This window comes from Mobula hypostoma, chromosome 8 (assembly GCF_963921235.1).
Source record: "Mobula hypostoma chromosome 8, sMobHyp1.1, whole genome shotgun sequence".
Lineage (NCBI taxonomy): Eukaryota > Metazoa > Chordata > Chondrichthyes > Myliobatiformes > Myliobatidae > Mobula > Mobula hypostoma.
In genome coordinates, this window is record NC_086104.1 from 99,920,726 (window position 1) to 99,944,421 (window position 23,696).

General features: G+C 46.4%; 1 protein-coding gene across 2 annotated transcripts in view; it reads right to left on the bottom strand.

Annotated features, from left to right (window-relative positions):
* Positions 1-6,123: 6,123 nt before the first annotated feature.
* arfgef3 (ARFGEF family member 3) overlaps positions 6,124-23,696 on the bottom strand; it is a 160,243-nt gene continuing 142,670 nt past the window's right edge. For both annotated transcript variants that reach the window (XM_063056470.1, XM_063056469.1), the window contains 3 exons: positions 22,929-23,059; positions 16,136-17,522; positions 6,124-12,771 (listed from right to left, as the gene is read on the bottom strand). In XM_063056470.1, the coding sequence (XP_062912540.1) occupies positions 12,580-12,771; positions 16,136-17,522; positions 22,929-23,059 (1,710 nt within the window). In that variant the 3' untranslated portion in view covers positions 6,124-12,579. The remainder of the gene's footprint in view (positions 12,772-16,135; positions 17,523-22,928; positions 23,060-23,696) is intronic.

Sequence of the window (23,696 nt, forward strand, 5' to 3'; positions counted from 1 at the left end):
AGTGCTTGCAACCGATTTAACAATGCTTAATCTAATACGCAACTGTATTGGTAAATTCTGATAACTGGGTGAAGCCAAGTTGATTAGTCAACAACTTCTATTTAGTTATAGAATGCTGCTGGCAGGCCCTTATTTAAAGGCTCTTAATTGCTGATTTGGTAACTTTGATGAACATAAAGATTAAGTCATGCACAAGTCATAGAACATCAAACCAGAACCGAACACAATTCTCCAAGTGTGGGCCAACCAGAGTTTTACAGAAATGCAATGCTTAGCTCTTTCAAGGATAGCAGACTGGTTTTTCTGACAGACTAGCAAATTGGGTGGTTTTTTCTGAAGAGCCAATGGTTTTCCGATATTTATTACAGTTCATTCAATGTTTGGTTGCAGTTTGGAAGATATTAGCAAAGTTCAAATTTGATCTCTTGTAGGCATTCACAGTAAATACAAAGAAACAATAGAGTCAATGAAACCCAACCAGTGTGCAAAAGACAACAAACTGTGCAAATTTAAAAATAAATAATAATAATAGATAAATAAGCAACAACTATCGAGAACATGAGATGAAGAGTCCTTCAAAGTGAGTCCATTGATTGTGGGAGCGTTTCAATGATGGGGCCAGTGAAGTGGAGTGAAGTTATGGTTCAACTCTGGTTCAAGAGCCTGATGGTTGAGGGGTAATAACTGTTCCTGAACCTAGTGGTGTGAGTCCTGTACCTTCTTCCTGATGGCAGGAGCAAGAGAGCACGGCCTGGGTGGTGGGGTCTCGACTGGCAAATGCTGCTTTCATGCAACAAGTAAATGTGCTAGATGGTGGGGAGCACTCTACCCGTGATGGACTGGGCTGTATCCACTACTTTTTGTCAGATTTTCTGTTCAAAGGCATTGGTGCTTTCATATCAGGCAATCAATATACTCCCCACCACATAGCTGTAGAAGTTTGTCAAAATTTTAGATGTCATGCTGAATCTTTACAAACATCTAAGAAAGTAGAGGTGCTGTTGTGTTTTCTTCGTAATTGTACTTGTGTGCTGGGACCAGGACAGATCCTCTGAAATGATAACACCAAGGAATTTAAAGTTGCTGACCCTCCTCGGACTTCCCCAGTGAGGATGGCTCATGGACCTCTGGTTTCCTCCTCCAGTCGATAATCAGCCCCTTGGTCTTGCTGACGCTGAGTGAGATGTTGTTGCTGTGGCACCACTCATCCAGATTTTCAATCTCCCTCCTATATACTGATTCATCACCATCTTTGATATGGCCTACAGCAGTGGATTAGATTAGAAAATCTACAGAACACCACAGGCCTGGACTTCCGGTGAGGCACAAGGCAAGATGGCAGCACAGCACTGAGCGCTGACATATAACCCTCCTTTTTCAAGTTCTTTAGGGCTCATAGATGATCTTAATACAAGGTTGAGTTGGAGAAAGATCTAACTAAAGACATGACCTCAAAAAAAGATCGAAATTCAACTAGGAAACAAGATACCAGCAGACGACACCAAGCTAGCGATTCATCCGAGGAAATAGCTATGATAATTAAGCAAACAATGACAATGGAGACAGAATCACTGCAAGAAATGGTAGCCCACATGCTAAAGGAGTAATACAGAAGCATATGGCAGAGAATGGCAATATTCTCCGGTTGTTAAAGGAGCAAGTGGACATTCATGCTAAAAAATTTAGTACGGTCTTCAATAAAATGGACAACATTCAGGTTTGCTTACGCAAGAATGAGAAAGTTACTAACTCCTGTCTCACGGAGGTGTCTAAGATATGGAAGAAGCTAAACAACTTGGAGGACAGATCCAGGAGAAACAATGTGCGGCTGGTCAACTTACCGACAGGCGCTGAGGGCGACAATCCAAGAGGTTACCTCCAGAAGATGCTGCCTAATTGGATTCCAGCGCTCAAGAATTCCCACAACACACCACTGGAGATCGATAGAGCACATAGGATCTTTTCCAACAGCTCCTCAAGACCGCGGACCATGGTTTTTAGGCTTCTACGGTACACCGACCGGCAGGCTATCCTGGAGGGCGCGAGGAAAGCCAAACCTACTCTCAATGATGGCACCCAGCTGCAGTCCTTCACCGACTACAGCCCCGGCGTGATGCAGGGACGGCAGGGATACAAGGAGATCCACGCTAAGCTTCGACAGAAGGGGATCGTATCGTTCCTCATATACCCAGCGATTTTGAGAGTGAATATCAAGGGCATGAAGATGTCGTTTAACTCGGCAGAGGAAGCGAAAGAAGCTCTGAAATCATCGGTGCTGGGAGATATGGAGGAAGACCCTAGGCAAAGTCCACACGCCCCTCGGGAGGAGATGGAACTGCATTAAGAGCTCGGACCAGCCTGTATGTGCAATCTAACAAGCACGGGCAAGTTAACATCCTAGGTGTGAAGTTTTCTGGTTATTCTTTTATTGGAAAGTCATTTGTTGCACTTTTGTATTTAGTTAATTAAGGGGCCAATTTGTCTCTGAGTATTGCAGGTCAGCGTTTTAAGGTAATGACTCAGTTAACTTGTTAGTACAAGGATAATATGGTAAGGTGAAATAAGTCCGCCTAGATTTATACTTTTTATCTTTTACTTTCTAAGGTGATATTCAATATACCCAAATGTCACACTTCATGAAGAATGAAGCTGAGAAACAGCAGTTTGTTCTGATTCTGAATAACTTTAGTTGTACATGTTCATTTCAGGATATGTCTCCAGTAGACTTGTTTTTGTTCCTGGGCGCCCGATAAGACGTCACTGGTGCCATCGCTAAGCGTTGGTTTATTAAAGCAATAGTTTCTCACAGGAGAGCTAATGGGGTCTTGATTCATCATCATCATCAGGTGCTATGCCCAGATTGAGCTTTGACTGCCATGGCCCACACACTCCTGTTTCCGGTCAAGTGGATTAATAATTCATTGGTATTCATTTCCAATTCTCTGGCTGCTGTCTGCATCATCATTTGTCTTTGTCTTCCTCTTGCTTTCTTCCCTTCAATCTTTCCCATAATTACTGTGCATTCTAACTCCTCTTTCCTAATCACATGTCCAAGGAAGTTACATTCCCTTTCATGATCTCATACATTATTTCTCTTTTTGTGTTTGCTCTGTTCATGACATCCTCATTAGATATTCATTTCATCCATGATATTCTTTGCATCCTCCTCAAAAACCACATCTCTGCTGCTACAATTCATTTCCTCATGTTACTAGATATTGTCCAACATTCTGAGCCATATAACATAACTGGATAAACGTAGCATTTCAGTACTCCGAGGCGGGTCTGGATTATGTGGTATATTATATTTGAGATGGAAATGGTTTTAATTATACAGGGTAATGGGTTTGTCCAGGTTTTTCTTCTAGTCTCTTTGATATGATTGTCTATAAGAACTGCTTTGCCTTTCTAATTTGTTGGTGCTAGAGGGGGGCGGTTATTGTTCAGTGTCTGACATTGCTAAGTGACACTCACAGATGTTACAAAGTAAAGGATTGAATGGGAGGGGTGATCCGGGGGAAGATGAGCAACACAGATAAATTAGAAAATCTTACGATTGTACAAAATGGGAATGGTTTGTGTATGCACTACTATTCAGCTGGTGGAGGGGAGAGGGATGGGGGGAGCGAGGGGTGGAGGGGGGATGGTGATGAAGATTGGGGGGTGGTTGGGATAAACAGTCAAAATGTAATAGGCAACTGGTTGTATTGAATGTAATTTGTTGGTGTTGCAATAAAAAAATTAGTAATAAAAAAAGCACATTACAAGCCTTTTGGCCCACAATGTTGTGCCAACCATGTAACCTGCTAGAAGCTGCCTAGAATTTCCCTACCATCTAGCCCTCTATTTTTCTAAGCTCCATCTAAGAGTCTCTTAAAAGACCCTATTGTATCCGCCTCTACCACTGTTGCTGGCAGTGCATTCTATGTGCCCACTACTTTCTGTGTGGAAAAACTTACCTCTGACATTCCCCTTGTACCTACTTCCAAGCACCTTAAAACTATGCCTCTTTGTGTTAGCCAATTTATCCCTGGGGGAAAAAGCCTCTGACTATCCACACAATCAATACCTCTCATCATCTTATACACCTCTATCAGGTCACCTCTCATCCTCTGTCACTCCAAGGAGAAAAGGTCAAGTTCACTCATTCCTGTAGCGATGTGATCAGAACTGAACACAATACTCCAAGTGGGTCTAACTAAGGTCCTATGTAGCTGTAACATTACCTCATGGCTCTTGAAATCAATCCACGGTTGATGAAGGTCAACACACCATGCACCTTCTTAACAAGACTGTCAACCTGCGCAGCAGCTTTGAGTGTCCTATGGACTCGGACCCCAAGATATCACTGATCCTCTATACTGCCAAGAGTCTTACCATTAATGTCATATTGTCTTCAGATTTGACCTACCAAAATGAATCACTTCACACTTATCTGGGTTGAACTCTATCTGCCACTTCTCAGCTCAGTTCTGCATCCTACCAATGTCCCGCTGTAACCTCTGACAGCCCTCCACACTATCCACAACAACCACAACCTCTGTGTCATCAGCAAACTTACTCACCCACCCTTCTGCTTCCTCATCCAGGTCATTTATAAAAATCACAAGGAGGAGGGGTCCTAGAACAGATCCCTGCAGGACACCACTGGTCACTGTCCTCCAAGCAGAATATGAACCATCCACAACTACCCTTTGCCTTCTGTGGTCAAGTCAATTCTGGATCCACAAAGCAAGGCCTCCTTGGATCTCAGGCCTCCTTACTTTCTGAATGAGCCTCGCATGGGAAACCTTATTGAATTGAATTGACTTTATTTCTTACATCCTTCACATACATGAGCAGTAAAAATCTTTACGTTATGCCTCCATCTTAAATGTGCAATATGCAATCATAGTAATTTATAATAATTTATAATAAATAGAACAGTCAATGTAATATAGAGTACACTCAAATCAGCGTGATGGCCTGGTGGAAGAAACTGTCCCAGAGCCTGTTGGTCCTGGCTTTTACGCTACGGTACTGTTTTCCGGATGGTAGCAGCTGGAATAGATTGTAGTTGGGGTAACTCAGGTCCCCAATGATCCTATGGGCCCTTTTTACACACCTGTCCTTGTAAATGTCCTGAATCATGGGAAGTTCACAACTACAGATGCACTGGGCTGTCTGCACCACTCTCTGCAGAGTCCTGTGATTGAGGGAGGTACAGTTCCCATACCAGGCAGTGATGCAGCCAGTCAGGATGCTCTCAATTGTGCCCCTGTAGAAAGTTCTTAGGATTTGGGGGCCCATACCAAACTTCCTATCAAATGCCTTACTGAAATCCATATACACTACATCCACTGCTCTACCTTCATCAATGTGTTTTGTTACATCCTCAAAGAATTCAACCTGACTCGTAAGGCATGACCTGCCCTTGACAAAGCCATGCTGACTATCTCTAATCAGATTATGTCTCTCCAAATGCTCATAAATCCTGCCTCTCAGAATCTTTTCCAACAACTTGCCCACCACTGAAGTAAGACTCACTGGTCTATAATTTCCTGGGTTATCTCTACTCCCTTTCTTGAACAAGGGAACAACATTTGTAACCTTCTGTCCTCTGATACTTCTCCAATCCCTATTGACGATGCAAAGATCATTGCCAGAGGCTCAGCAATCTCTTCCCTTGCCTCATACAGTAGTCTGGGGTGTATCTCATCTGGTCCCAGTGACTTATCTAACTTAATACCTTTCAGCAGCTCCAGCACATCCTTTCTTAATGCCTATACACTCAAGTTTTTCAATCCGCTTTGACAAATGGTGTTGTCAGCAAACTTGAATATGGCACTGGAGCCGTCTTAAGTACAAAGTGAGAAGAGCAGGTGGCTAAACACGCAGCCTCGTGCTGATCACATGGAGGAGCTGGACTTTGAAAATTGTAACACAATTCTTAATAATCAATTAACCAGGGAGAAAAATGAACAAGTCTAAATGTGCATTAGAGCAATGGCACCAGTTTGCATTGGGTCTGTGTATGGAGACTGGAACAAGGACTCCAGTGAGGAGTCTGTTGGAGTAGTTTGGTTTGGACGTCTCAGTAGCAGGTATACGCAGAAAAATAAAACCGAGAGAGAACTCAGCACCCAGTTGTGCACCTGCATTTTATTCAACAATACGAGCAACATAAATATAATTTATTTCGCAAAAGCTTTTCAAAATGTAGCTTTGAAAGTTGGGTGGTCTAATCAGACCACTTTTGGCAGAGCAAAAATTTACACACAGATCGGGTTTCCTTTACACAAATTAAGCAACACTAGCAGCAAAGTTCCAAGAAGCCGAACGTGAACTGAAACACCCAGAAAGCACAAATACTTCATAAATAAAAAGTGAAGGAGTCATTTCACGGCGACCATGAGAAGAGAGTAAACGAGGTTGCACAGTAACTGTTTCATGGAGTGAAGTCTGACTGTGACCCAGTTTGAAGTACTGTAGTTGTGAGCAGCCTCAAATGTACCACTTGAAGGCATGTGTTATCATGAGAGGCTGGGAAAACAGGTTGTTTTCTCCGGAGTGGAGAGGCTGAGGGGAGATCTGATAGAAGTTTATAAGATTATGAGAGGTATAGATAGAGTAGACAGGGAATATCTGTTTCCCAGGGTTGAAGTGTCCAGTACCAGAGGGCATGCATTGAAGGTGAGAGGGGGTAGGGTCAAAGGGGATGTGAGGAGTTAGTTTTTTACTCACAGAGTGGTGGATGCCTGGAATGTGCTGGCTGGTGTGGTGGTAGAGACAAATACATTACAGGCTTTTAAGAGATGTGTAGAGAGGCACATGGATGTGAGGAAGATGGGGACATATGGACATGGTGTAGGTAGGAGGGATTAGTATTTGGGGGTTTTTGATTTGCCTTTTAGCTGGTTCCTGCGCTGTACTGTTCAAAGGATTTTTGAAGTGCAAATTTGCATGGAATTATTACACTACGTACAATACGCCTGCATAAAAAGCCACTGGAGTTGTCCGTCTCGCAAAGGAAGATTGTCATTGTGGTGGAGGTCTATGATCTGAGTCTCAGGATGATACTGCAGGACTTACTCCGCTGTCTGCACATTCTCCCTGTGGCCATGTGGGTTTCCGCTGGGTGCTCCGGTTTCCTCCCACATTCCAAAGGCGTGCAGGTTAATAGGTTAATTGGTCACATGGGTGTAAATGGATGGCGTGGACTCCTGCCTGCTAGGGTGTTTTGTTTCCAAATGAAAAACCTACACAGAGAGTGGAACATGTCCTCAGGGGTGGTGGTAGAAACAGATACATTAGGGACATTAGATGAGCCCATGGATGCAAGGAAAATGGAAGGCTCTGTGGGGGCAAAGGGTTAGAGTAGGTTAAAGGGTTGGCACAATGTTGTGGGCTGAAGGGCCAGTACTCTGTTGTAATGTTCGATGTACTCAAGGTGGTGCTCTAAGCCCAACCACTTTGGTTGTTTCATCAATGACTTTGTGTTCAGAATTGAAAGAATTCACTCATAATCGTCTAGTGTTGAGTTGGCAGCTGACCAGATAATGAAGTAGGCTAGGCCAGCAGGCAGTAAGGTCTACGCACTATTCAGGATACAAACGGCAAATAACACTCACACAAGCAGGAGAGTCTAATCACCTGCTCTTGATGCTCAGTGGCAGGTACATTTAATCCTCTATCAGTGGTGTATAGTCAGAGTAGTATGTACCACGGCAGATGATTGTCAGGACTGCTTTAACATCATTTCCTAAAGCTGCAATCTCGAATGCTAAGTAGGCTACAGCTGCAAGAGGCCAATCATTCTGAAGTTTGTTTCTGGAGACTGCTTCTGAGATGCTCATAATACTGGCGAGACCCTGGCTGACGACACAAAACCCAGTGGAAATATACAGACTTGCATTTCACAAATTTTTCACACCCAACCAAGTTCATTTGAAGTTTTCAAAACATGGCACTCAAGTTGTGCACAGCAAACTCCCACAAACAGCAACAATGACCAGATAATCTTGCTAATGTTAATTGATTAATACAGATTTGGCAGGATTCCAAAGTGAACTCTCCCATTTGCTTTGAAAACAAGATCTTTTTCCCCCTGAATTTTGGTCAAACACTTCATCCTTCAGAAGTACCTGGCAGTGTGTCAGACAGCTATTGGTGCGATATGTACTCATGACCTTTGGCATTTGTTTGTTCCACTGCATCTGATTGGAGGAGTGATCAGTAAGATGGTGCACAGAATCTTGGTGGCCTGACAGTTTCAGCTACATACTCAGAGAAAAATGCATCAGTGCCAGTCTCGATGTGTAGGAGAATTCTGGCATCTTACAGGAGTTAAATACGAATGACAAGCCTGTTGCTAGTCATAGCACATACTCACGTTAATGAGCTAAAAGAAAGCCACGTTTTAAAGACACAATAAAAGACATTGGGTACAAATGGGATTTTTCTACTCTTTGGCGTCACTGAGTACTGTATGTAGATAGGACCAGGGAACATTATAGCTTAGTGACACCACAGGCCTTTCATGCAACACATTCTCACAGTTTCACCTGGGGCTGAATTCACGTTGGAAAGTGAGAGAGGCCGGGGAGGATTAAGTATGGAATCTCCACCGTAGGTGAAGATCAGAGAATTCTTGTTTGGTGTGACCAATGGCAAGGAAGATAGGTGAAGTCTTCTCTGACGTGAACAATGTCAAGAACTGACTAGATATGATGGCCAACATCTCAATCAGGAGTTGGCATATATATGTCAAGGGGTAGTGTGAATATTATTGTAATTTAATGTGGACACCATGGGCAGGGCCAGTGTTCAGTGCCCAACCTTAATTGTTCCTGAGTAAGTAGTGAGTGAGCTGGCTCCCTGAAACACTGTAGCAACGCACACAAAACGCTGGAGGAACTGAGCCGGTCAGGCAGCATCGATGGAGAGGAATAAACAGTCGGTAGTTTGGGCTGAGACCCTTCATTCCCCAGGACCAATGAAACACAGCCCTTCAGGTGAAGATTCTCCTGAAGGGCAGTGTGGGGAGGGAACTCCAGCATTTAAGCCCAGTGATGATTGGGGACTGGGTATCTATTTCGAGGTGAAGATGGCGGGAAACTAGGAGTCGGCTCCCAAGCACTGTTTGGGATTGTGAGGCCATTTAGCCCTCAGACCATTCTTTTCTTGCCTTTGCTGCAAACTCTATGAAAGAGCTAAACACGGAACATCATAGCTCAGTACAGGCCCTTCGGCCCACAATGTTGTGCCGACCCTTAAACCCTGTCTCCCATATAACCCCCCACCTTAAATTCCTCCATATACCTGTCTAGTAGTCTCTTAAACTTCCCTAGTGTATCTGCCTCCACCACTGACTCAGGCCGTGCATTCCACGTACCAACCACTCTCTGAGTAAAAAGCTTCCTCTAATATCCCCCTTGAACTTCCCACCCCTTACCTTAAAGCCATGTCCTCTTGTATTGAGCAGTGGTGCCCTGGGGAAGAGGTGCTGGCTATCAACTCTTTCAACCTACTCTAAGATCAATCTAACCCTTCCCTCCCACATAGCCTTCCATTTTTCTATCTAAGAGTCTCTTAAATGTCTCTAATGCATCTGTCTCTACCACCACCCCTACCAATGTGCTCCAAGCACTCACCACTCTGTTTATAAAACCTACCTCTCGCTTCCCCTTATACTTTCCTCCAATCTTCTTAAAATTATGCCCCCTCATTAGCCATTTCTGCCTGGGGAAAAGTCTCTGGCTGTCCATTCGATCTATGTTCCTCTTATCATCTTTTACACCTCTACTGAGTCATCCTTGGGTCCAAAGAGAAAAGCCCTAGCTCGCTCAACCTTTCCTCACAAGACCAATAACCAGTTGCTCACCTAGAACAAGTAGGAATCAGTAGAGATAGAAGAGAGCATGTAAAAAGGCTACTGAGGAGTTGAGTGGCTGAGGTATCCCAAGATTTCCACACGTCCTTTTGCACAGATGTCTGAAAGGTCCTCACTGTCCAAAAGTTCAGAGATGGTGGGTTGGAGATGGGGGGGGGGGGGTGCAACAGAGGGATGAGGGACAGACTGAACAGTAAAGAGTCACAGAACACTACAGGAAAGAAACAGGCCCTTTGGCCCATCTAGTCTGCACTGAACTGTTACTCTGCCTAGTCTCATCAACCTGTACCCAGACCATAGCCCTCCAAACCCCTCCCATCCTTATACTTATCAAAGCTTCTCTTCAACATTGAAATCGAGCTCATGTGCACCACTTGCACTGTCAGCTTGTTCCACACTCTCACCACCCTCTGAGTGAAGAGGTACCCCCTCATGGCCCCCTTCAACATTTCACTTTTCACCCTTCACCCATTCCAAAGATGTACAGGTTAACTGGTCACATGGGTGTAATTAGGTAACACGAGCCCGTTGGGCCAGAAGGGCCTGTAACTGCCCTGTATCTCTAAATAGAAGATGGCATCATGTGCTACAAACACATAGCAACCAATACTTGGAGCAGGCACCTCCAGGGCAACAGGAGCCCAAATGCTTGGACTCATTCACTAAGGAACTTTGTCTTTCAAGAAGAGCATGGTCACGCATAGACTCTGACAGAAAGGATGCACGAAGGGAGAACAGCTTCCGTCTCTTTGGTCAGCTTCAGCTCACTGCCCCGGCAAAAGGAGTTGCTTCTATGCGTGGAACTTCCAAAATGGAAGTGTGATCTGTGGCTTTGACCTTACTCAGACGGGAGACCCCTGCAGACCCAGGGTGTGTCTGACCTGAGACAAGCCTCATCACTCGTCTACCCCGCTTCCAACTCAACCTGGGTGGCAAACAGAATGTCACTGTATGTTGAAGGATGGGGACTAGGGCCTTCTCTTTAGAGTGAAGGAGGATGAAAGTTGACTTGATGAAGGGGTACAAGATAGTAAAAGGCATTGATAGAGTGAATAGTCAGAGACTAACATGAGGGAGCATATCTCTGTGATTCCCTTGCCCATTTGTCCTTCCTCTAGAATCTCCCTCCCAGCACTTATCCCTGTAAGCAGCCCAAGTGTTAATCCTCCCCACAGACCTCCTCCCTTGCATCCACACAGTCCTTGCAGGTGAGACAACACTTCACTTGTGGATCTGCTGGGGATCTATTGTGCTCGGTGCTTCCGATGTGGCCTCCCCTACAGTGATGAGACCTGTTGTAAATTGGGGGGAACCAGTTCATTAAGCAACTCCCCACCATCTGTCACAAGCAGGACTTCCCAGTGGCCAAACATTTTAATTCCGATTCCCATTCCAACATGTCAATCCATGGCCTCCTCTTGTGCCAAGAGGAGGCCACCCTCAGGATGGAGGAGAAACACCTTGTACTCAGTCTGGGTAGCCTCCAACCTGACGGCATGAATATCGATTTCTCCTTCCAGTGAACAAACTACCCCCTCCCCCATCCCCACTCTGACCTTTTTGCTTCTGTCACTTGTCTATTTTTTCCCTCTGGGTCCTCTCCTCCTCCCCTTTCTCCTATTATCCATTCTCCTCTCCGACCGGATTCCTTCTTCTCCAGCCCTAGATATTTCCCACCCACCTGGCTTTACCCATCACCTTTCAGCTAACCACCTGCCCCCACCTTTCTATTCTGACATCTTCTCCTTTCCTTCTCAGTCCTGAAGAATGGTCTCGGCCTGAAACGTCCACTGTACTCTTTTCCATAGATGCTGCCTGGCCTGCTGAGTTCCTCCAGCATTTTGTGTGTGCTGCTTGGATTTCTAGCATCTGCAGACTCTCTTGTGTTTATAATGTTGAGGTGTTTGGAGCAGAGTATGGGGGGGGGGGATTGTCAGAGGTACGGTTGTTTTACAGAGAGTGGAGGGTGCGTGGAACGCCCTGTCGGGGCTGGTGATAGAGATGGATACATGAGGGACATTTAAAAGACTAATCGACAGGCACATGAGTGATAGAAAAATAGAGGGCCTCATGGGACAGAAGTGTTAGATTGGCCCCAGAGTAGAAAAAAATGTTGCAACGCAAGAAATTCTACAGATGCTGGAAATCCAGAGAATACACATAAAATACTGGTGGAATTCAGCAGGTCAGGCAGCATCTATGGAGGGGAATAAAGAGTTAAGGTTCATCAGGACTAATGAAGGGTTAATTAATCAGGACTTCACTTTGCGTTCTGAAATTCCCACTGGACCGGTTTATCAAACGATCCTGCCCGATGAAGGGTGCCGGCCCAAAACGTCGGCTCTTTATTCCTCTTGACAGATGCTGCCTGACCTGCTGAGTTGCTCCGACATGTTCTGGTGGTACTGTGCTGTATGCTTCAATGTTCTATTGAACCGTCGGACATGAAATGCTCCCACTTGGTCTCAGAAACAGATGGTTCATTTACACTGCAGAATATGACTCCTCAGTACAATTCCTTTGGCATCTCGGTTTAAATGACTCCGACAGGGAGCAAGCTGACGGCCAGCAGTAATGGATGGACAGTAGTGAGCTCTGACTGGGAGGCTATCTCCCAGACGTGATTGAGAAAGGTGGTCACTGGGCCAACACACAGAAAGGGAACCACTGTGCTTCATGTATACATATTCCCGTCCTTCCCCGCTGCGTTACACGATGATGTCGTAAACTCTCCCCACTCTGCCCAGCCACTCGCGGACGGCCTGACGTACTCGGACGTCAGTTACGTGGCAGGTGAGCTGGCTGATACTTGGGTACACTGAGGGCTGTAGAGCTGTGAAGGTTTGATCTGGCAGAAGCTGGATCTGGTTGAGGATGGTGAGTATCATGTTGGTCCAAGCCTAGAAACGAAAAGACGCTTTAGTCAGACAACTTGACTTTGATTGCAAACGCAAGCGATTCTGTAGACACTGGAAATCCAGAGCAACACGCACAACGTACTGGAGGAACTCAGCAGGTCAGGCAGCATCTACGGAGGGGAATAAACAGGCAATGTTTCAGGCCGAGACCCTTCATCATCAGTCTGAAATGCTGAATGTTTATTCTGCTCCACAGCTACTGCCTGACCTACTGAGTTCCTCCACTGGTTGCCTTTAGATTGCACTTGTAAAAGTCACATTTAGGTTTTATAAGTCATTGGTCAGACTACATTTGGAGTACTGTGAGCAGTTTTGGGCCCCTTATCTAAGAAGAAATATGCTGGCATTGGAGAGGATCCAGAGGAGGTTTACAAGAATAATTCCACAAATGAAAGGGTTAAATGTGTGTCGAGTGTTTATGGCTCTGGGCCTGTACTTGCTGGAGCTTAGAAGAATGAGAGAGGATCTCAATGAAGTGTACTGAATATTAAAAGGCCTAGACAGAGTGGATGTGGAGAGGATGTTTTCTATAGTGGGGGAGTCTAGGACCCGAGGGCACAGCCTCAGAATAGAGGGACGTCCATTTAGAACAGAGATGAGGAGGAATTTCTTTAGCCAGAGGATGGCAGATCTGTGGAATCCACAGCCACAGGCAACTGTGAAGGCCAAGTCATTGGATTTATTTAAAGCGGAGGTTGATAGATTCTTAATTAGCCGAGGCATCAAAGAATATGGGAAGGAGGCAGAAGAATGGGGTTGAGAGAGATAATAAATCAGCCATGACAGAATATCAGAGGAGACTCGATGGGTCAAATGGCCTAATTCTGCTCCTATGTTTTATGTCTTATGGTCTTATGGCAGGCCATAGCAGAGTCATCAAGACAGCAAATGGGAAGAGAAGCAGATTATTTGGCAGTTTAAGTCTGTTCTGGTGCCTGTAAATGTATGGGTGATCCAACCGTGGGCTTAGCTGCACTCTCTTTGCCATTTGTAGATAGGTGCATGATAGTTCAATAGGACTATACATTTCCACACGACATGAGGGACTTAACAAGTCCATGTTGTCTTCAAAAGGCAATGCCTCAAAAGGGCGTCATCCGTCGCTAAGAATCCCCACCACCCAGGACACGCCACCCCTCATTGTTACAATCAGGAAGGAGGTACAGGGGGCTGAAGACACACTCAACATTACGGGAACAGCTTCTTACCCTCTGCCTTCAGATCTCAGAAGGGACAATGAACCCTTGTAGATTATCTGAGTTTTTTTTGCAATATTCATTTAATATAATTTTATATATTTCTTACTGTAATTTAGTTTTTATTATATAATGCACTGTATTGCTACTGCAAAACAATAGATTTCACAATGTACACCAGTGATATTAAACCTGATTTTGAGAGCAATTCCATTCTGCAGTAATTTACCTGTCACCAAGTTCTCTACCATCTTCCTGCCAATTTTACTGCTCACCACACACACTAGGGACAATGTCACAGTGGCCAATTAACCTACCTGCCCACTCCCCAGGTTACAAGCACCCAACTCGCGTACAGCTCGCACACATGGATGAGCATTTGAGAGACTGGTAAGAAGGATTTTCCAGCTGCCGTGGGGCTGCAGACATCTTCTGCTGTGTGGGAACTTGGTTCATGTCCATTTCTAAACCACTGAGCTAAATTTCATGGCTTACTAGCACATTGGCTATGTTCTTATTTAAATCATTGCCAGGCGGTGGAGTTTTGACTTACAAACTAATCTATGTGGCTCTCAGGAGCAGAGCCCTAGCATAACCTGGCTGGCACCTGTAGCTTCTGGATAAGGACCCTGCCTTTTCTGGGAACAGTTGCTTAATTTCTATTTCCTCCGCTCTTCAAATAATATCTCCTTTCTGGCTTGCTTTTATTTCTGTTATTTTTTTAGTTTTATGTAGAGTTTTCCCATAAATTCTATTCTACTTCTTGATTTCCCTGCAAGAACAAGAACCTCAGGGTAGCATACGGTGATATATGCATACCTTGACAATAAATTTACTTTGAACCTTGTACTTTATTATTTATTGAGATACAGCACCGAACAGGTCTTTCTGGCCCTACGAGCCACACTGACCAGCAGCCCCCCATTTAATCCTAGCCCAGTCGCGGGATAACTTGCAATGGCTAAATGACCTACCACAGTCTTTGGACTGTAGGAGGAAACTGGAGCACCCGGAGGAAACCCACGCGGTCACGGGGAGAACGTACAAACTCCTACGGGCAGCGGCGGGAATTGAACCCAGATCACCTTTACTAACCACTATGCTACTGTGCTTGGCTGTACAAAGGCCTGTCTGCATTAAATCACACTCCTCACTCCACCTTCACTGTGGCAATGCTGGCAATAAATATCCCGTCGAAACAAAGGAGCAAATTCCCAGAATGGATCATGATCATGATCAATCAGCCCACAAGGGCCGGGTGCTGGACACTATTTCCAGCACCTTCGGGCAGGTTGGGTGGGGGCGGGAGATGGTAATAAGGTCATAGCACACAGGAGCAGAATTAGGCCATTTGCCCATCTAGTCTGCACTGCCATTCCATCATGGCTGATTTATTATCCCTTGCAACCCCATTCTCCAGCCTTCTCCCCATAGCCTTTAATGCCCTGATTAATCAAGAATCTATCAATCTCCACTTTAAATATACCCAATGACTTGACCTCAACAGTTGTCTGTGGCAATGAATTCCACAGATTCATCACCCTCTGGCTGAAGAAATCCTTCCTCTAAATGGATGTCCTTATATTCTGAGGCTGTGCTCTCTGGTCCTAGGCTCTCCATATCCACTCTATCTAGGCAATCGCCACACTCAGTTGCTAGCATTGTTAGGAGGGAACGTCGACTCAGACCATGAGAGGCCTGCGTCAGGCATTTTCATGCCTTACAAGGTGCAGATTGGAAGTCTGTGTGGGGCGCCACTCCTTGCACAGACACTAGAGCAATGTGTGATTAAGTGCCTTGCTCAAGGGCACAAACACACTGCCACAGCTGAGGCTCGAACTAGCGACCTTCAGGTCACTAGACGAACGCCTTAGCCACTTGGCCACATGACCAACACACAGAGTGTATATAAATCTTACCCCACACATTTCTTTTAAACTTCCCCCATCTCACCTTAAATGCATGCCTCTAGCGATTAACATTTCTACCCTGGGGGAAAGGTTCACTCTCTCCTATTGTTTTATAGTGCTCTCTTTTTGTTCCCGTGTTCTTGTCTGCAGTTCCTCCAGCAGTCTCTATTTCGCTCAGCATTAACTGGGTGGCCATTAGACAGGTGCTGGCACCGACTGGCCGGGCCACGTGACCCTTACCTGCATCTGTCCCTCGGTGTCGCGCACGGAGACGTTGTGGCAGCTGGCCGTGGAGCCCGAGCGAGGTCTCCTGTCCTGGCGGAGCAGCTCGGCGCCAGCGCTGAATGAGTGCCGCATGCGGCTGTGCTCGAGCAGCTGCTGAGGCCGCTGCAGGGGCGACTCGGGGCCGCGGGTGCAGGTCGCCTCCCCCTTGCTCGGGTTGCTGTTCTGCTGTTTCCGCCTCTTGTACTCCAGTACCAGCTTGCCGATGGTGCGGTCGGTGGCGATGGTATAGATCCGGCTTCCCGCGCTCTCCCACCAGTCCTTCCTCCGGCCCGGCTCCACATCCGCACCGGCGGGGACGGTGGGGGCCGGACTGCCGGGCGCGGGCTCAGCAGGGGGGTCTGCCTCTGCCCCTGCCCCGTCGTCGTCCTTCCTGCCCTCCCCGCCGCGAGGGTCGCCGTCCTCGCTCCTCCCGCTGCTTGCCCGCCTGCCTGGCCGCCAGCCCTCCCCGCTGCGTGCCTTCCCCCCGGGTGGCGGCGAGGCGGGGCTGGGGGCGCAGGCGCGGGCGCGGCCGGCGGCGCCCTCGTCGGACGGCGTCTCCCTGACCGAGGCGCAGGCGGTGGACGGGCTTGAGCCCTCGGAAGGGCAGGAGGGCAGGAAGAAGAGCGGCTCGCCCCTCCCAGCGAGCAGCGGCTGCTGTTGCGCCGGCGGCGGCTCGTCAGCGCAGGTCTGCAGGTCGAGGTGCAGCTGGATGTAGTGGTTGCAGACCTCCAGGCACAGCTTGTGCAGTCGCCTCACCAGCCAGGCCCAGTCAGCATTGCTGCACGGTTGGACGCTGAGGGACGGCATCCGTGCTCGCCACTGCCGCTTCTCCTTGCCCCGCGGCGGGCTGACCTGGGCCGTCTCCTCGAAGATGTCCTCGTCCTCGGACGAGCACTGCTGTGACGAGTCCGAGCTCAGCTCCCCCTCCTCCTCCTCCTCCTGCTGCTGCTCGCACAGGATCTTCTTGACCTGCTCGGCCGAGATGTGCTCCTGGTTGGTGAGGATGGCGCAGATCAGCGCCTGGAAGTAGATGCTGAAGCTCGTGGCCGACTGGCGGTAGAGGTTGGCGGCGCCGCCCACCCCGGACACCCTCATCAGTAGGTACTTGAGGCCGGGCCGGGTGTCGAACTCGCGTGCCGTCCGGTACGAGTCCAGCAGCAAGTCGAAGATGACGGCCAGGTTCTGCATGGAGATGTAGCGCAGGAAGCCGGCCGGCCGGCCCTCTCCCAGGCCAACGGCCCGGTCCGGTGCGTCGCCACTGGGCGTCGGACCCTTGACAAACTCCTCCAGCAGCACGTCGTACAGGTTCTGCAGCAGCACCTGGTGGGACAGCAAGCTGACCACGATCGTGCGGAACGGGATTCTGCAGGGCCAAAGGAGAGATTGGGGCAGCATTAGTTGGGGCATGGAACAGGCGACAGACATTTCAAATACATTTGTATGGGCCCCATCCCTCAGGGCCTGCCCTCTCCTCATTACCACCATCAGAGAGGAGGTACAGGAACCTGAAGACACACACTCAACATTTCAGGAAGAACTTCTTCCCCACCACTATCAGATTTCTGAACAGTCTGTGAACACTATTTTTGTTCTCGATTTACATTACTTACTTAATTAAATTAACATATACAGCACTGTGCAAACCTCTTAGGCACATATATATAGCTAGGGTGCCTAAGACATTTACACAGTTCTGTATTTGTCAACATGGAGAGGAGAACGAGTTTGGATATCTGGCAGGAGCAAAGGACGCTGGAAATGCCAAGGGAGGAGTGTGGGACAGGTGGCAGAGAAGGAATGCACAGACACCCCCAGCCCTGAGACGCCAGGCAAAGTCATTTGATTCCAAACAACTGGTTCATTGATCAGTACAGAATGTCTCTCTGGTGCTTCCTGAACCCTCCTCTCTCCCTTCCCCTTTCCCCAACCATGATTCCCCTCTCCCTGCCCCCTTCCCACTCACAGTCACAATAGGCGCACATCAAAATCAGGTTTATCATCACTTACATATGTCATGAAATTTCATTTTTTTGTGGCAGCACTACAGTGCAGTACATAATTTTGCACTTTTGCACTTGCTAAACATTTCTAATTGAAGTTGATAGTATTCTTACATATTGCGCTGTACTGCTGCCACAACAAATTGCAAGAGTTGATGTTGGTGATATTAAGCCTGTTTCTGATGAAGATCCACACTCACCAAATGAGTAGCAGCTTCAACTCCTCCGACAGGAGGTTTCTGAACAGACTGGCAGAAACTGTTCATTACTCCCCTTTTGCACTAATCAGTAGTGTGAATGATAGAACTTTTTAACGTCCAGTAATGCCTGCTGTCACCAGACAACAAATTTCACTTCATATCAGTGATCACTAAATCAGTTTTGTGAATGATAGAACTTTTTAATGTCCTGTAATGCCTGCGGTCACCAGACAACAAATTTCACTTCATATCAGACAGTGATCATAATCCTGATTCTGGGAGGGATACTGGCCCAGTGCTGTCTAATGGTACTCACTGAGGTTGGCATGGAAAGGTGGGGCTGAAAGGCCTTCTCCCATGTTGTATAACCATGTGAATACAACAGTGTGTGTGTGTGTCTGCATCGGTCTGTGCATACGTGTGTGTCTCTATGAGTCTGTCTGCACGTCTGCATGAGTGCGTGTCCGTGTCTGTGAGTGCATCTGGGTGCGAGTGCGAGTGCGTGTAACACGTGGCTATTTGAGTTACTGTCACTTTCCTGTCAGTTTGAACCAGTCTGGCCATTCTCCTCTGACCTCTCTTACTAACAAGACATTTTCACACCACTCTCTGTAAACTCTAGAGACTGCTGTGTGTGAAAATCCCGGGAGATCAGCAGTATCTGAGATACTCAAACCACCCTGTCTGGCACCAACAATCATTCCAAGTTCAAAGTCATTTTCCCATAGTGATATTTGGTCTGAACAATGACTGAACCATCTGACCGTATCTGCATGCTTTGACGCATTGAGTTGCTGCAGGTGTAAGTGGCCACTGAGTGTGGGTATTCTAAGAATGTATCGACTTTAAGTACCCCAAACTTTGCTGAACCAAATTCTTTGGCTATCTTCTCTATAAATTATTTCATAAAAACATGATAGTAATGACAAATAGATGTCACATTGACTGATTTTGCATTTCAAAATGTGTTGTGTTTATGTAAACCTGTTCAAACAGCCGAGATACCAGCCAAATGAAATTCAACAGAGATCCAGGCTTTTACTTGTCAAACAGAGAGTCTCTTCTCTCCCATGGGAAATGGTGTAAACACTCGGCAGATTGGGCAGCATCTAATGTCGCAGTGTTCGATGGCTCTGGGCCTTTACTCGCTCAACTTTAGAAAAGTGAAGGGGGGAGGATCTCATTGAAACTTATGAAATGTTGGAAGACCTTGACAGAGTGACTGTGGAGAGGATGTTCCCTGTGGTGGGGGAGTCTAGGACCAGAGGGCACAGCCTCAAAATGGAGGGATGTTCATCTAGACCAGAGATGGGGAGGAATTCCTTTAGCCAGAGGTTGATGAATCTGTGGAATTCTTTGCCACTGGAAGCAGAGTCATTGGGTATATTTAAAGCAGAGGTTAACAGGTTCTTGATTAATCAGGGTATCAAAGGTTACGGGGCTAATTCAGGAGAATGGGGTTGAGAGATGATGGAGCAGACTTGATGGACCGAATGGCCTCATTCAGCTCCTTGGTCTAACGATCACATCTGTGAGAGAGGAACAGTTCAGGTCAATGACTGTACTTGACTCTGTTCCTGGGGAGCTTTTCTGTCAACTTTCCTGTTTGGTTTATTTTAGATTTCTCTCACCAGCAGTTTTTTGCTTTTGTTTTGGATGGTTATGAGTGTGGAAGCCTTCAACAAGATTTTCATGTCAACAGTAACATTTCACGACAGTAAAATTAAACTGGCCTGCTTACCCTATTTTCCTGTTTGGTTGTCAGCCACAAGATAAAAAAGTAACAGAAGATTAGAATCAGGAAACATCAACTACGACTAGACACTGAACTCCAACAGCAGATTACACACAGACCAAAGGGGAGATTAAACGCTGGATTCCAGGGTGGGCGGGAGGAGATGAGGATTAAACACCGGATACCAGGAGAAGATTAAGGACTGGACACCGGGGGGGGGGGGGAGTGGTAGAGAGAATCACCTGGTGGGGTGAGGGGGGGCGAAGAGAAGAGTAAACACTGGATACCCAGGGAGAGATTGAACACCCTCTGGGGAGAGGGTGTGTAGGAGGAGAGAAGATTAAATGCTGGATACCAGGGCGGGGGGGGGGTGAATTAAATACTGGATACTAAGGAAATCGGGAGGAGGGAAGATTATGCACTGGATGCTGGGGGTGGGGGGAGAGAAGGAGGGGGAGATTAAACACTGGAAGATGGAGTGTACCTGATTATGTGAAGAAGGGTAAGAATGCACAACCAGGACCATATTAACACACAGATCCTGGCAAGACATGGAATTGAGACAAATGTGCTACATTTTAACTGGAAATTTTACGATGTCTAAAAGATAGTTAAAGAGATGAATGTAAAAGTGGATGAGTAAAATGTATGAGGGTGTGAAGGGACACAGTTTTATTGCCATTGTGTTGTTTGGCTGCAGAGTGACTAAGGTCGAAAACTAAGCATTTTAGGAGATTTGAGTTTTAGAAGGGGCAGACAAAATGGAAAAGGGTTCTGAAAAAAAATGTTTAGGGAACCTTGGTTTTTGGGAGATATTGAGTCTCTGATTAAGAAAAAGGAGGTGTATAGCAGGTAGTGGCAGTCAGGAACAAATGAGGTACTTAAGGAGGATGAAAAATGGAAGAGAGTACTGAAGGAGGAAATCAGGTGGCTAAAACAAGGCATCAGGTTGCTCTAGCAGGCAAGGTGAAGGAGAATCCTAAGGGCTTCTACAGATATGTTAAGAGCAAAAGGATTGCAAGGGATAAAATTGGTCCACTGGAAGACCAGAGTGGAGTCAAAAGAGAGGGGGGAGATCTTAAGTGTATTTTTTCACATTGGTATTTATCTGGGAGATGGACAAAGTCTGTAGACTCTATACAGATTACAGTGTTCACTGTCGTGAGGCAAATTAGGGTGGCTAAATCCCCAGGTGTTCCCTCGGACCATGTAGGAGGTTATTTCAGAAGCTGGAGGGCTCTAGCAGAGCATCCTTAGCCACAGGTGAGGGGCTGGAAGATTGGTTGTTCTGTTGTTTAGAAAGGTTCACACGGCATTATAGGCTGGTGAGCCTGACGTCAGTAGTGAGCAAGTTATTGGAAGGCATTTTACGGGTCTGGATATAGAGGTATTGGGATAGACAGGGACTGTTTAAGGATAGTCAGCATGGCTTTGTGCGTGTTACGTCATGTCTAACCAATCTTACACAGTTTTTCAAGGATGTTACCAGGAAAGTTGATGAAAGCAAGGCAGTGGATGTTGTTTGCATGGACTTTAGCAGGGCATTTGACAAAGTTCCACATGGGAGGTAGGTTACCATTCAAGATGAGGTAGTCGATTGTATCAGACATTAGCTTTGAGGGAGAAGCCAGAGAGTGGTAGTAGATGGCTGCCTCTCTGACTGGAGGCCTGTGACTAGTGGAGTGCCGCAGGGATTGGTGCTGGATCTAGTGTTTGTCATCTATAATGTGGTTAACCAGATCAGCAAATTTGAGGATGACACCCAAGACTGGAAATGTAGTGGACGGTGAGGGATCTGGACCAGCTGGAAAAATGGGCTGAAAATGGCAAATGGAATTGAATGTAGACAAGTGTGCAATGTTGCACTTTTGGAGGACCAACCAGGTAGGTGTTACACAGTGAACGGTAGGGCACTGAGGAGTGCGGTAGAACCAAGGGATCTGGTAATACAGGTCCATAATACTTTGAAAGTGGCATCGCAGGTAGATAGGGTTTTTAAGAAAGCTCTTGCCACATTGGCCTTCATAAATCAAAGTACTGAGTACAGGACTTGGGTTGTTGAAATTGGTGAGACCAAATTTGGAGTATTGTGTGCAGTTCTGGTCTCCTACCTGCAGGACAGATATCAATAAGATTGAAAGAGTACAGAGAAAAATTACAAAGCTCTTGTCAGGATTTGAAGACCTGAGTTACAGGGAAAGGTCGAATAGGTTTGGACCTTATTCCCTGAAGGAGACTGAGGGGAGATTTGATAGAGGTGTACAAAATTATGAGGGGTACAGATAGGGCTAATGCAAGCAGACCTTTTCTCCCAATGAGTTTGGGTGAAACTATAAACGTCGTGGGTTAAGGGTGAAAGACGAAATATTTAAGGTGAACAGGAGCAGAAACTTCTTCACTCAGATGATGATGCAAGTGCGGAAGTGGTTGATGGGGGTTTATTTGCAACATCAGCACTTAAGGGGAATTTGAGTAGGTACATGGATGAGAGGGGTACAGCGGGTTGTGGTCTAAGAGGGGTATGGCGGTTTGTGGTCTAAGGGGTACGGCGGGTTGTGATCTAAGGGGTACAGTGGGTTGTGGTCTAAGGGGTACGGTGGGTTGTGGTCTAAGAGGGGTACGGTGGGTTGTGGTCTAAGAGATGTTCGGTCAGTTGTGGTCTAAGGGGTATGGCAGACTGTGGTCTAAGGGGGGTGAAAAGCCTACTTTCCTCAAAAGCATTCGATATTAATTATTCCAACTCACAGGAGCACAAGGAAAAATATCAACTGATTGGGAATCTAGGCCAAGGTCCAGCCAGAATCCTTCTTCTCCAAGCATACAGGGATTTTTACCTCCTCTGAGTGTGACCGTTGGGCTTGTCATCCGGCGGCAGCTCGATGATCAGCACACAGGACTGAGCATGTTCAAAACCCTCTCTGCTGTTGGGAGTCTTCGGAGAACACTGAGTATCCAGTAGGAAAACCTGAGAGATGATACAGTTGTGTTCCTGATCATTACACAGTGAAATACAGCTCTTAAAAGACCTGCTATTTGGGATCTGCATTCCCCGAACAGAAGATTGGATCAATCTGAAGGGTAAGTGTTTAGATGGAGAAACACATTGTAGTAAATTTTAATGACTGTGAGAGTTTTGTTCAGGGTCCAGCATTGGACAAGTCGTTCGGCCCACCAGGTTTTGCCAGTCTTGATGCCAATTTATTCTAAATGTCCTCCACCTGCATATCAACCATATCCCTCCATTCCTTTCACATTCATGTGCCTGCCTCAAACTCCACCACACAACCTATTTCCACTACTAATCCTGGTAACCTAGTCCATGCACCTACCACTCTGTGTGAAAAAACCCTGCCCTACACATTACCTTTAAAACGTCTTACCCCCAGCCCCCACCGTACAAGTATGTGACCTTTCAAGCCTAGGGCAAAGATTCTGACTCACTGTTGGAAATAAATGGGTAGAATAGCTACAGTACACAGATTAGAAATATATCACCATTACTTTAAAGATGGAGTTGCTATCACCGTAATGTGGCTACAGGTGAATTCTACCACAATAACCTTGCCTCAGTGTCTGAGTGAATGAGTAAAAATCATACACAT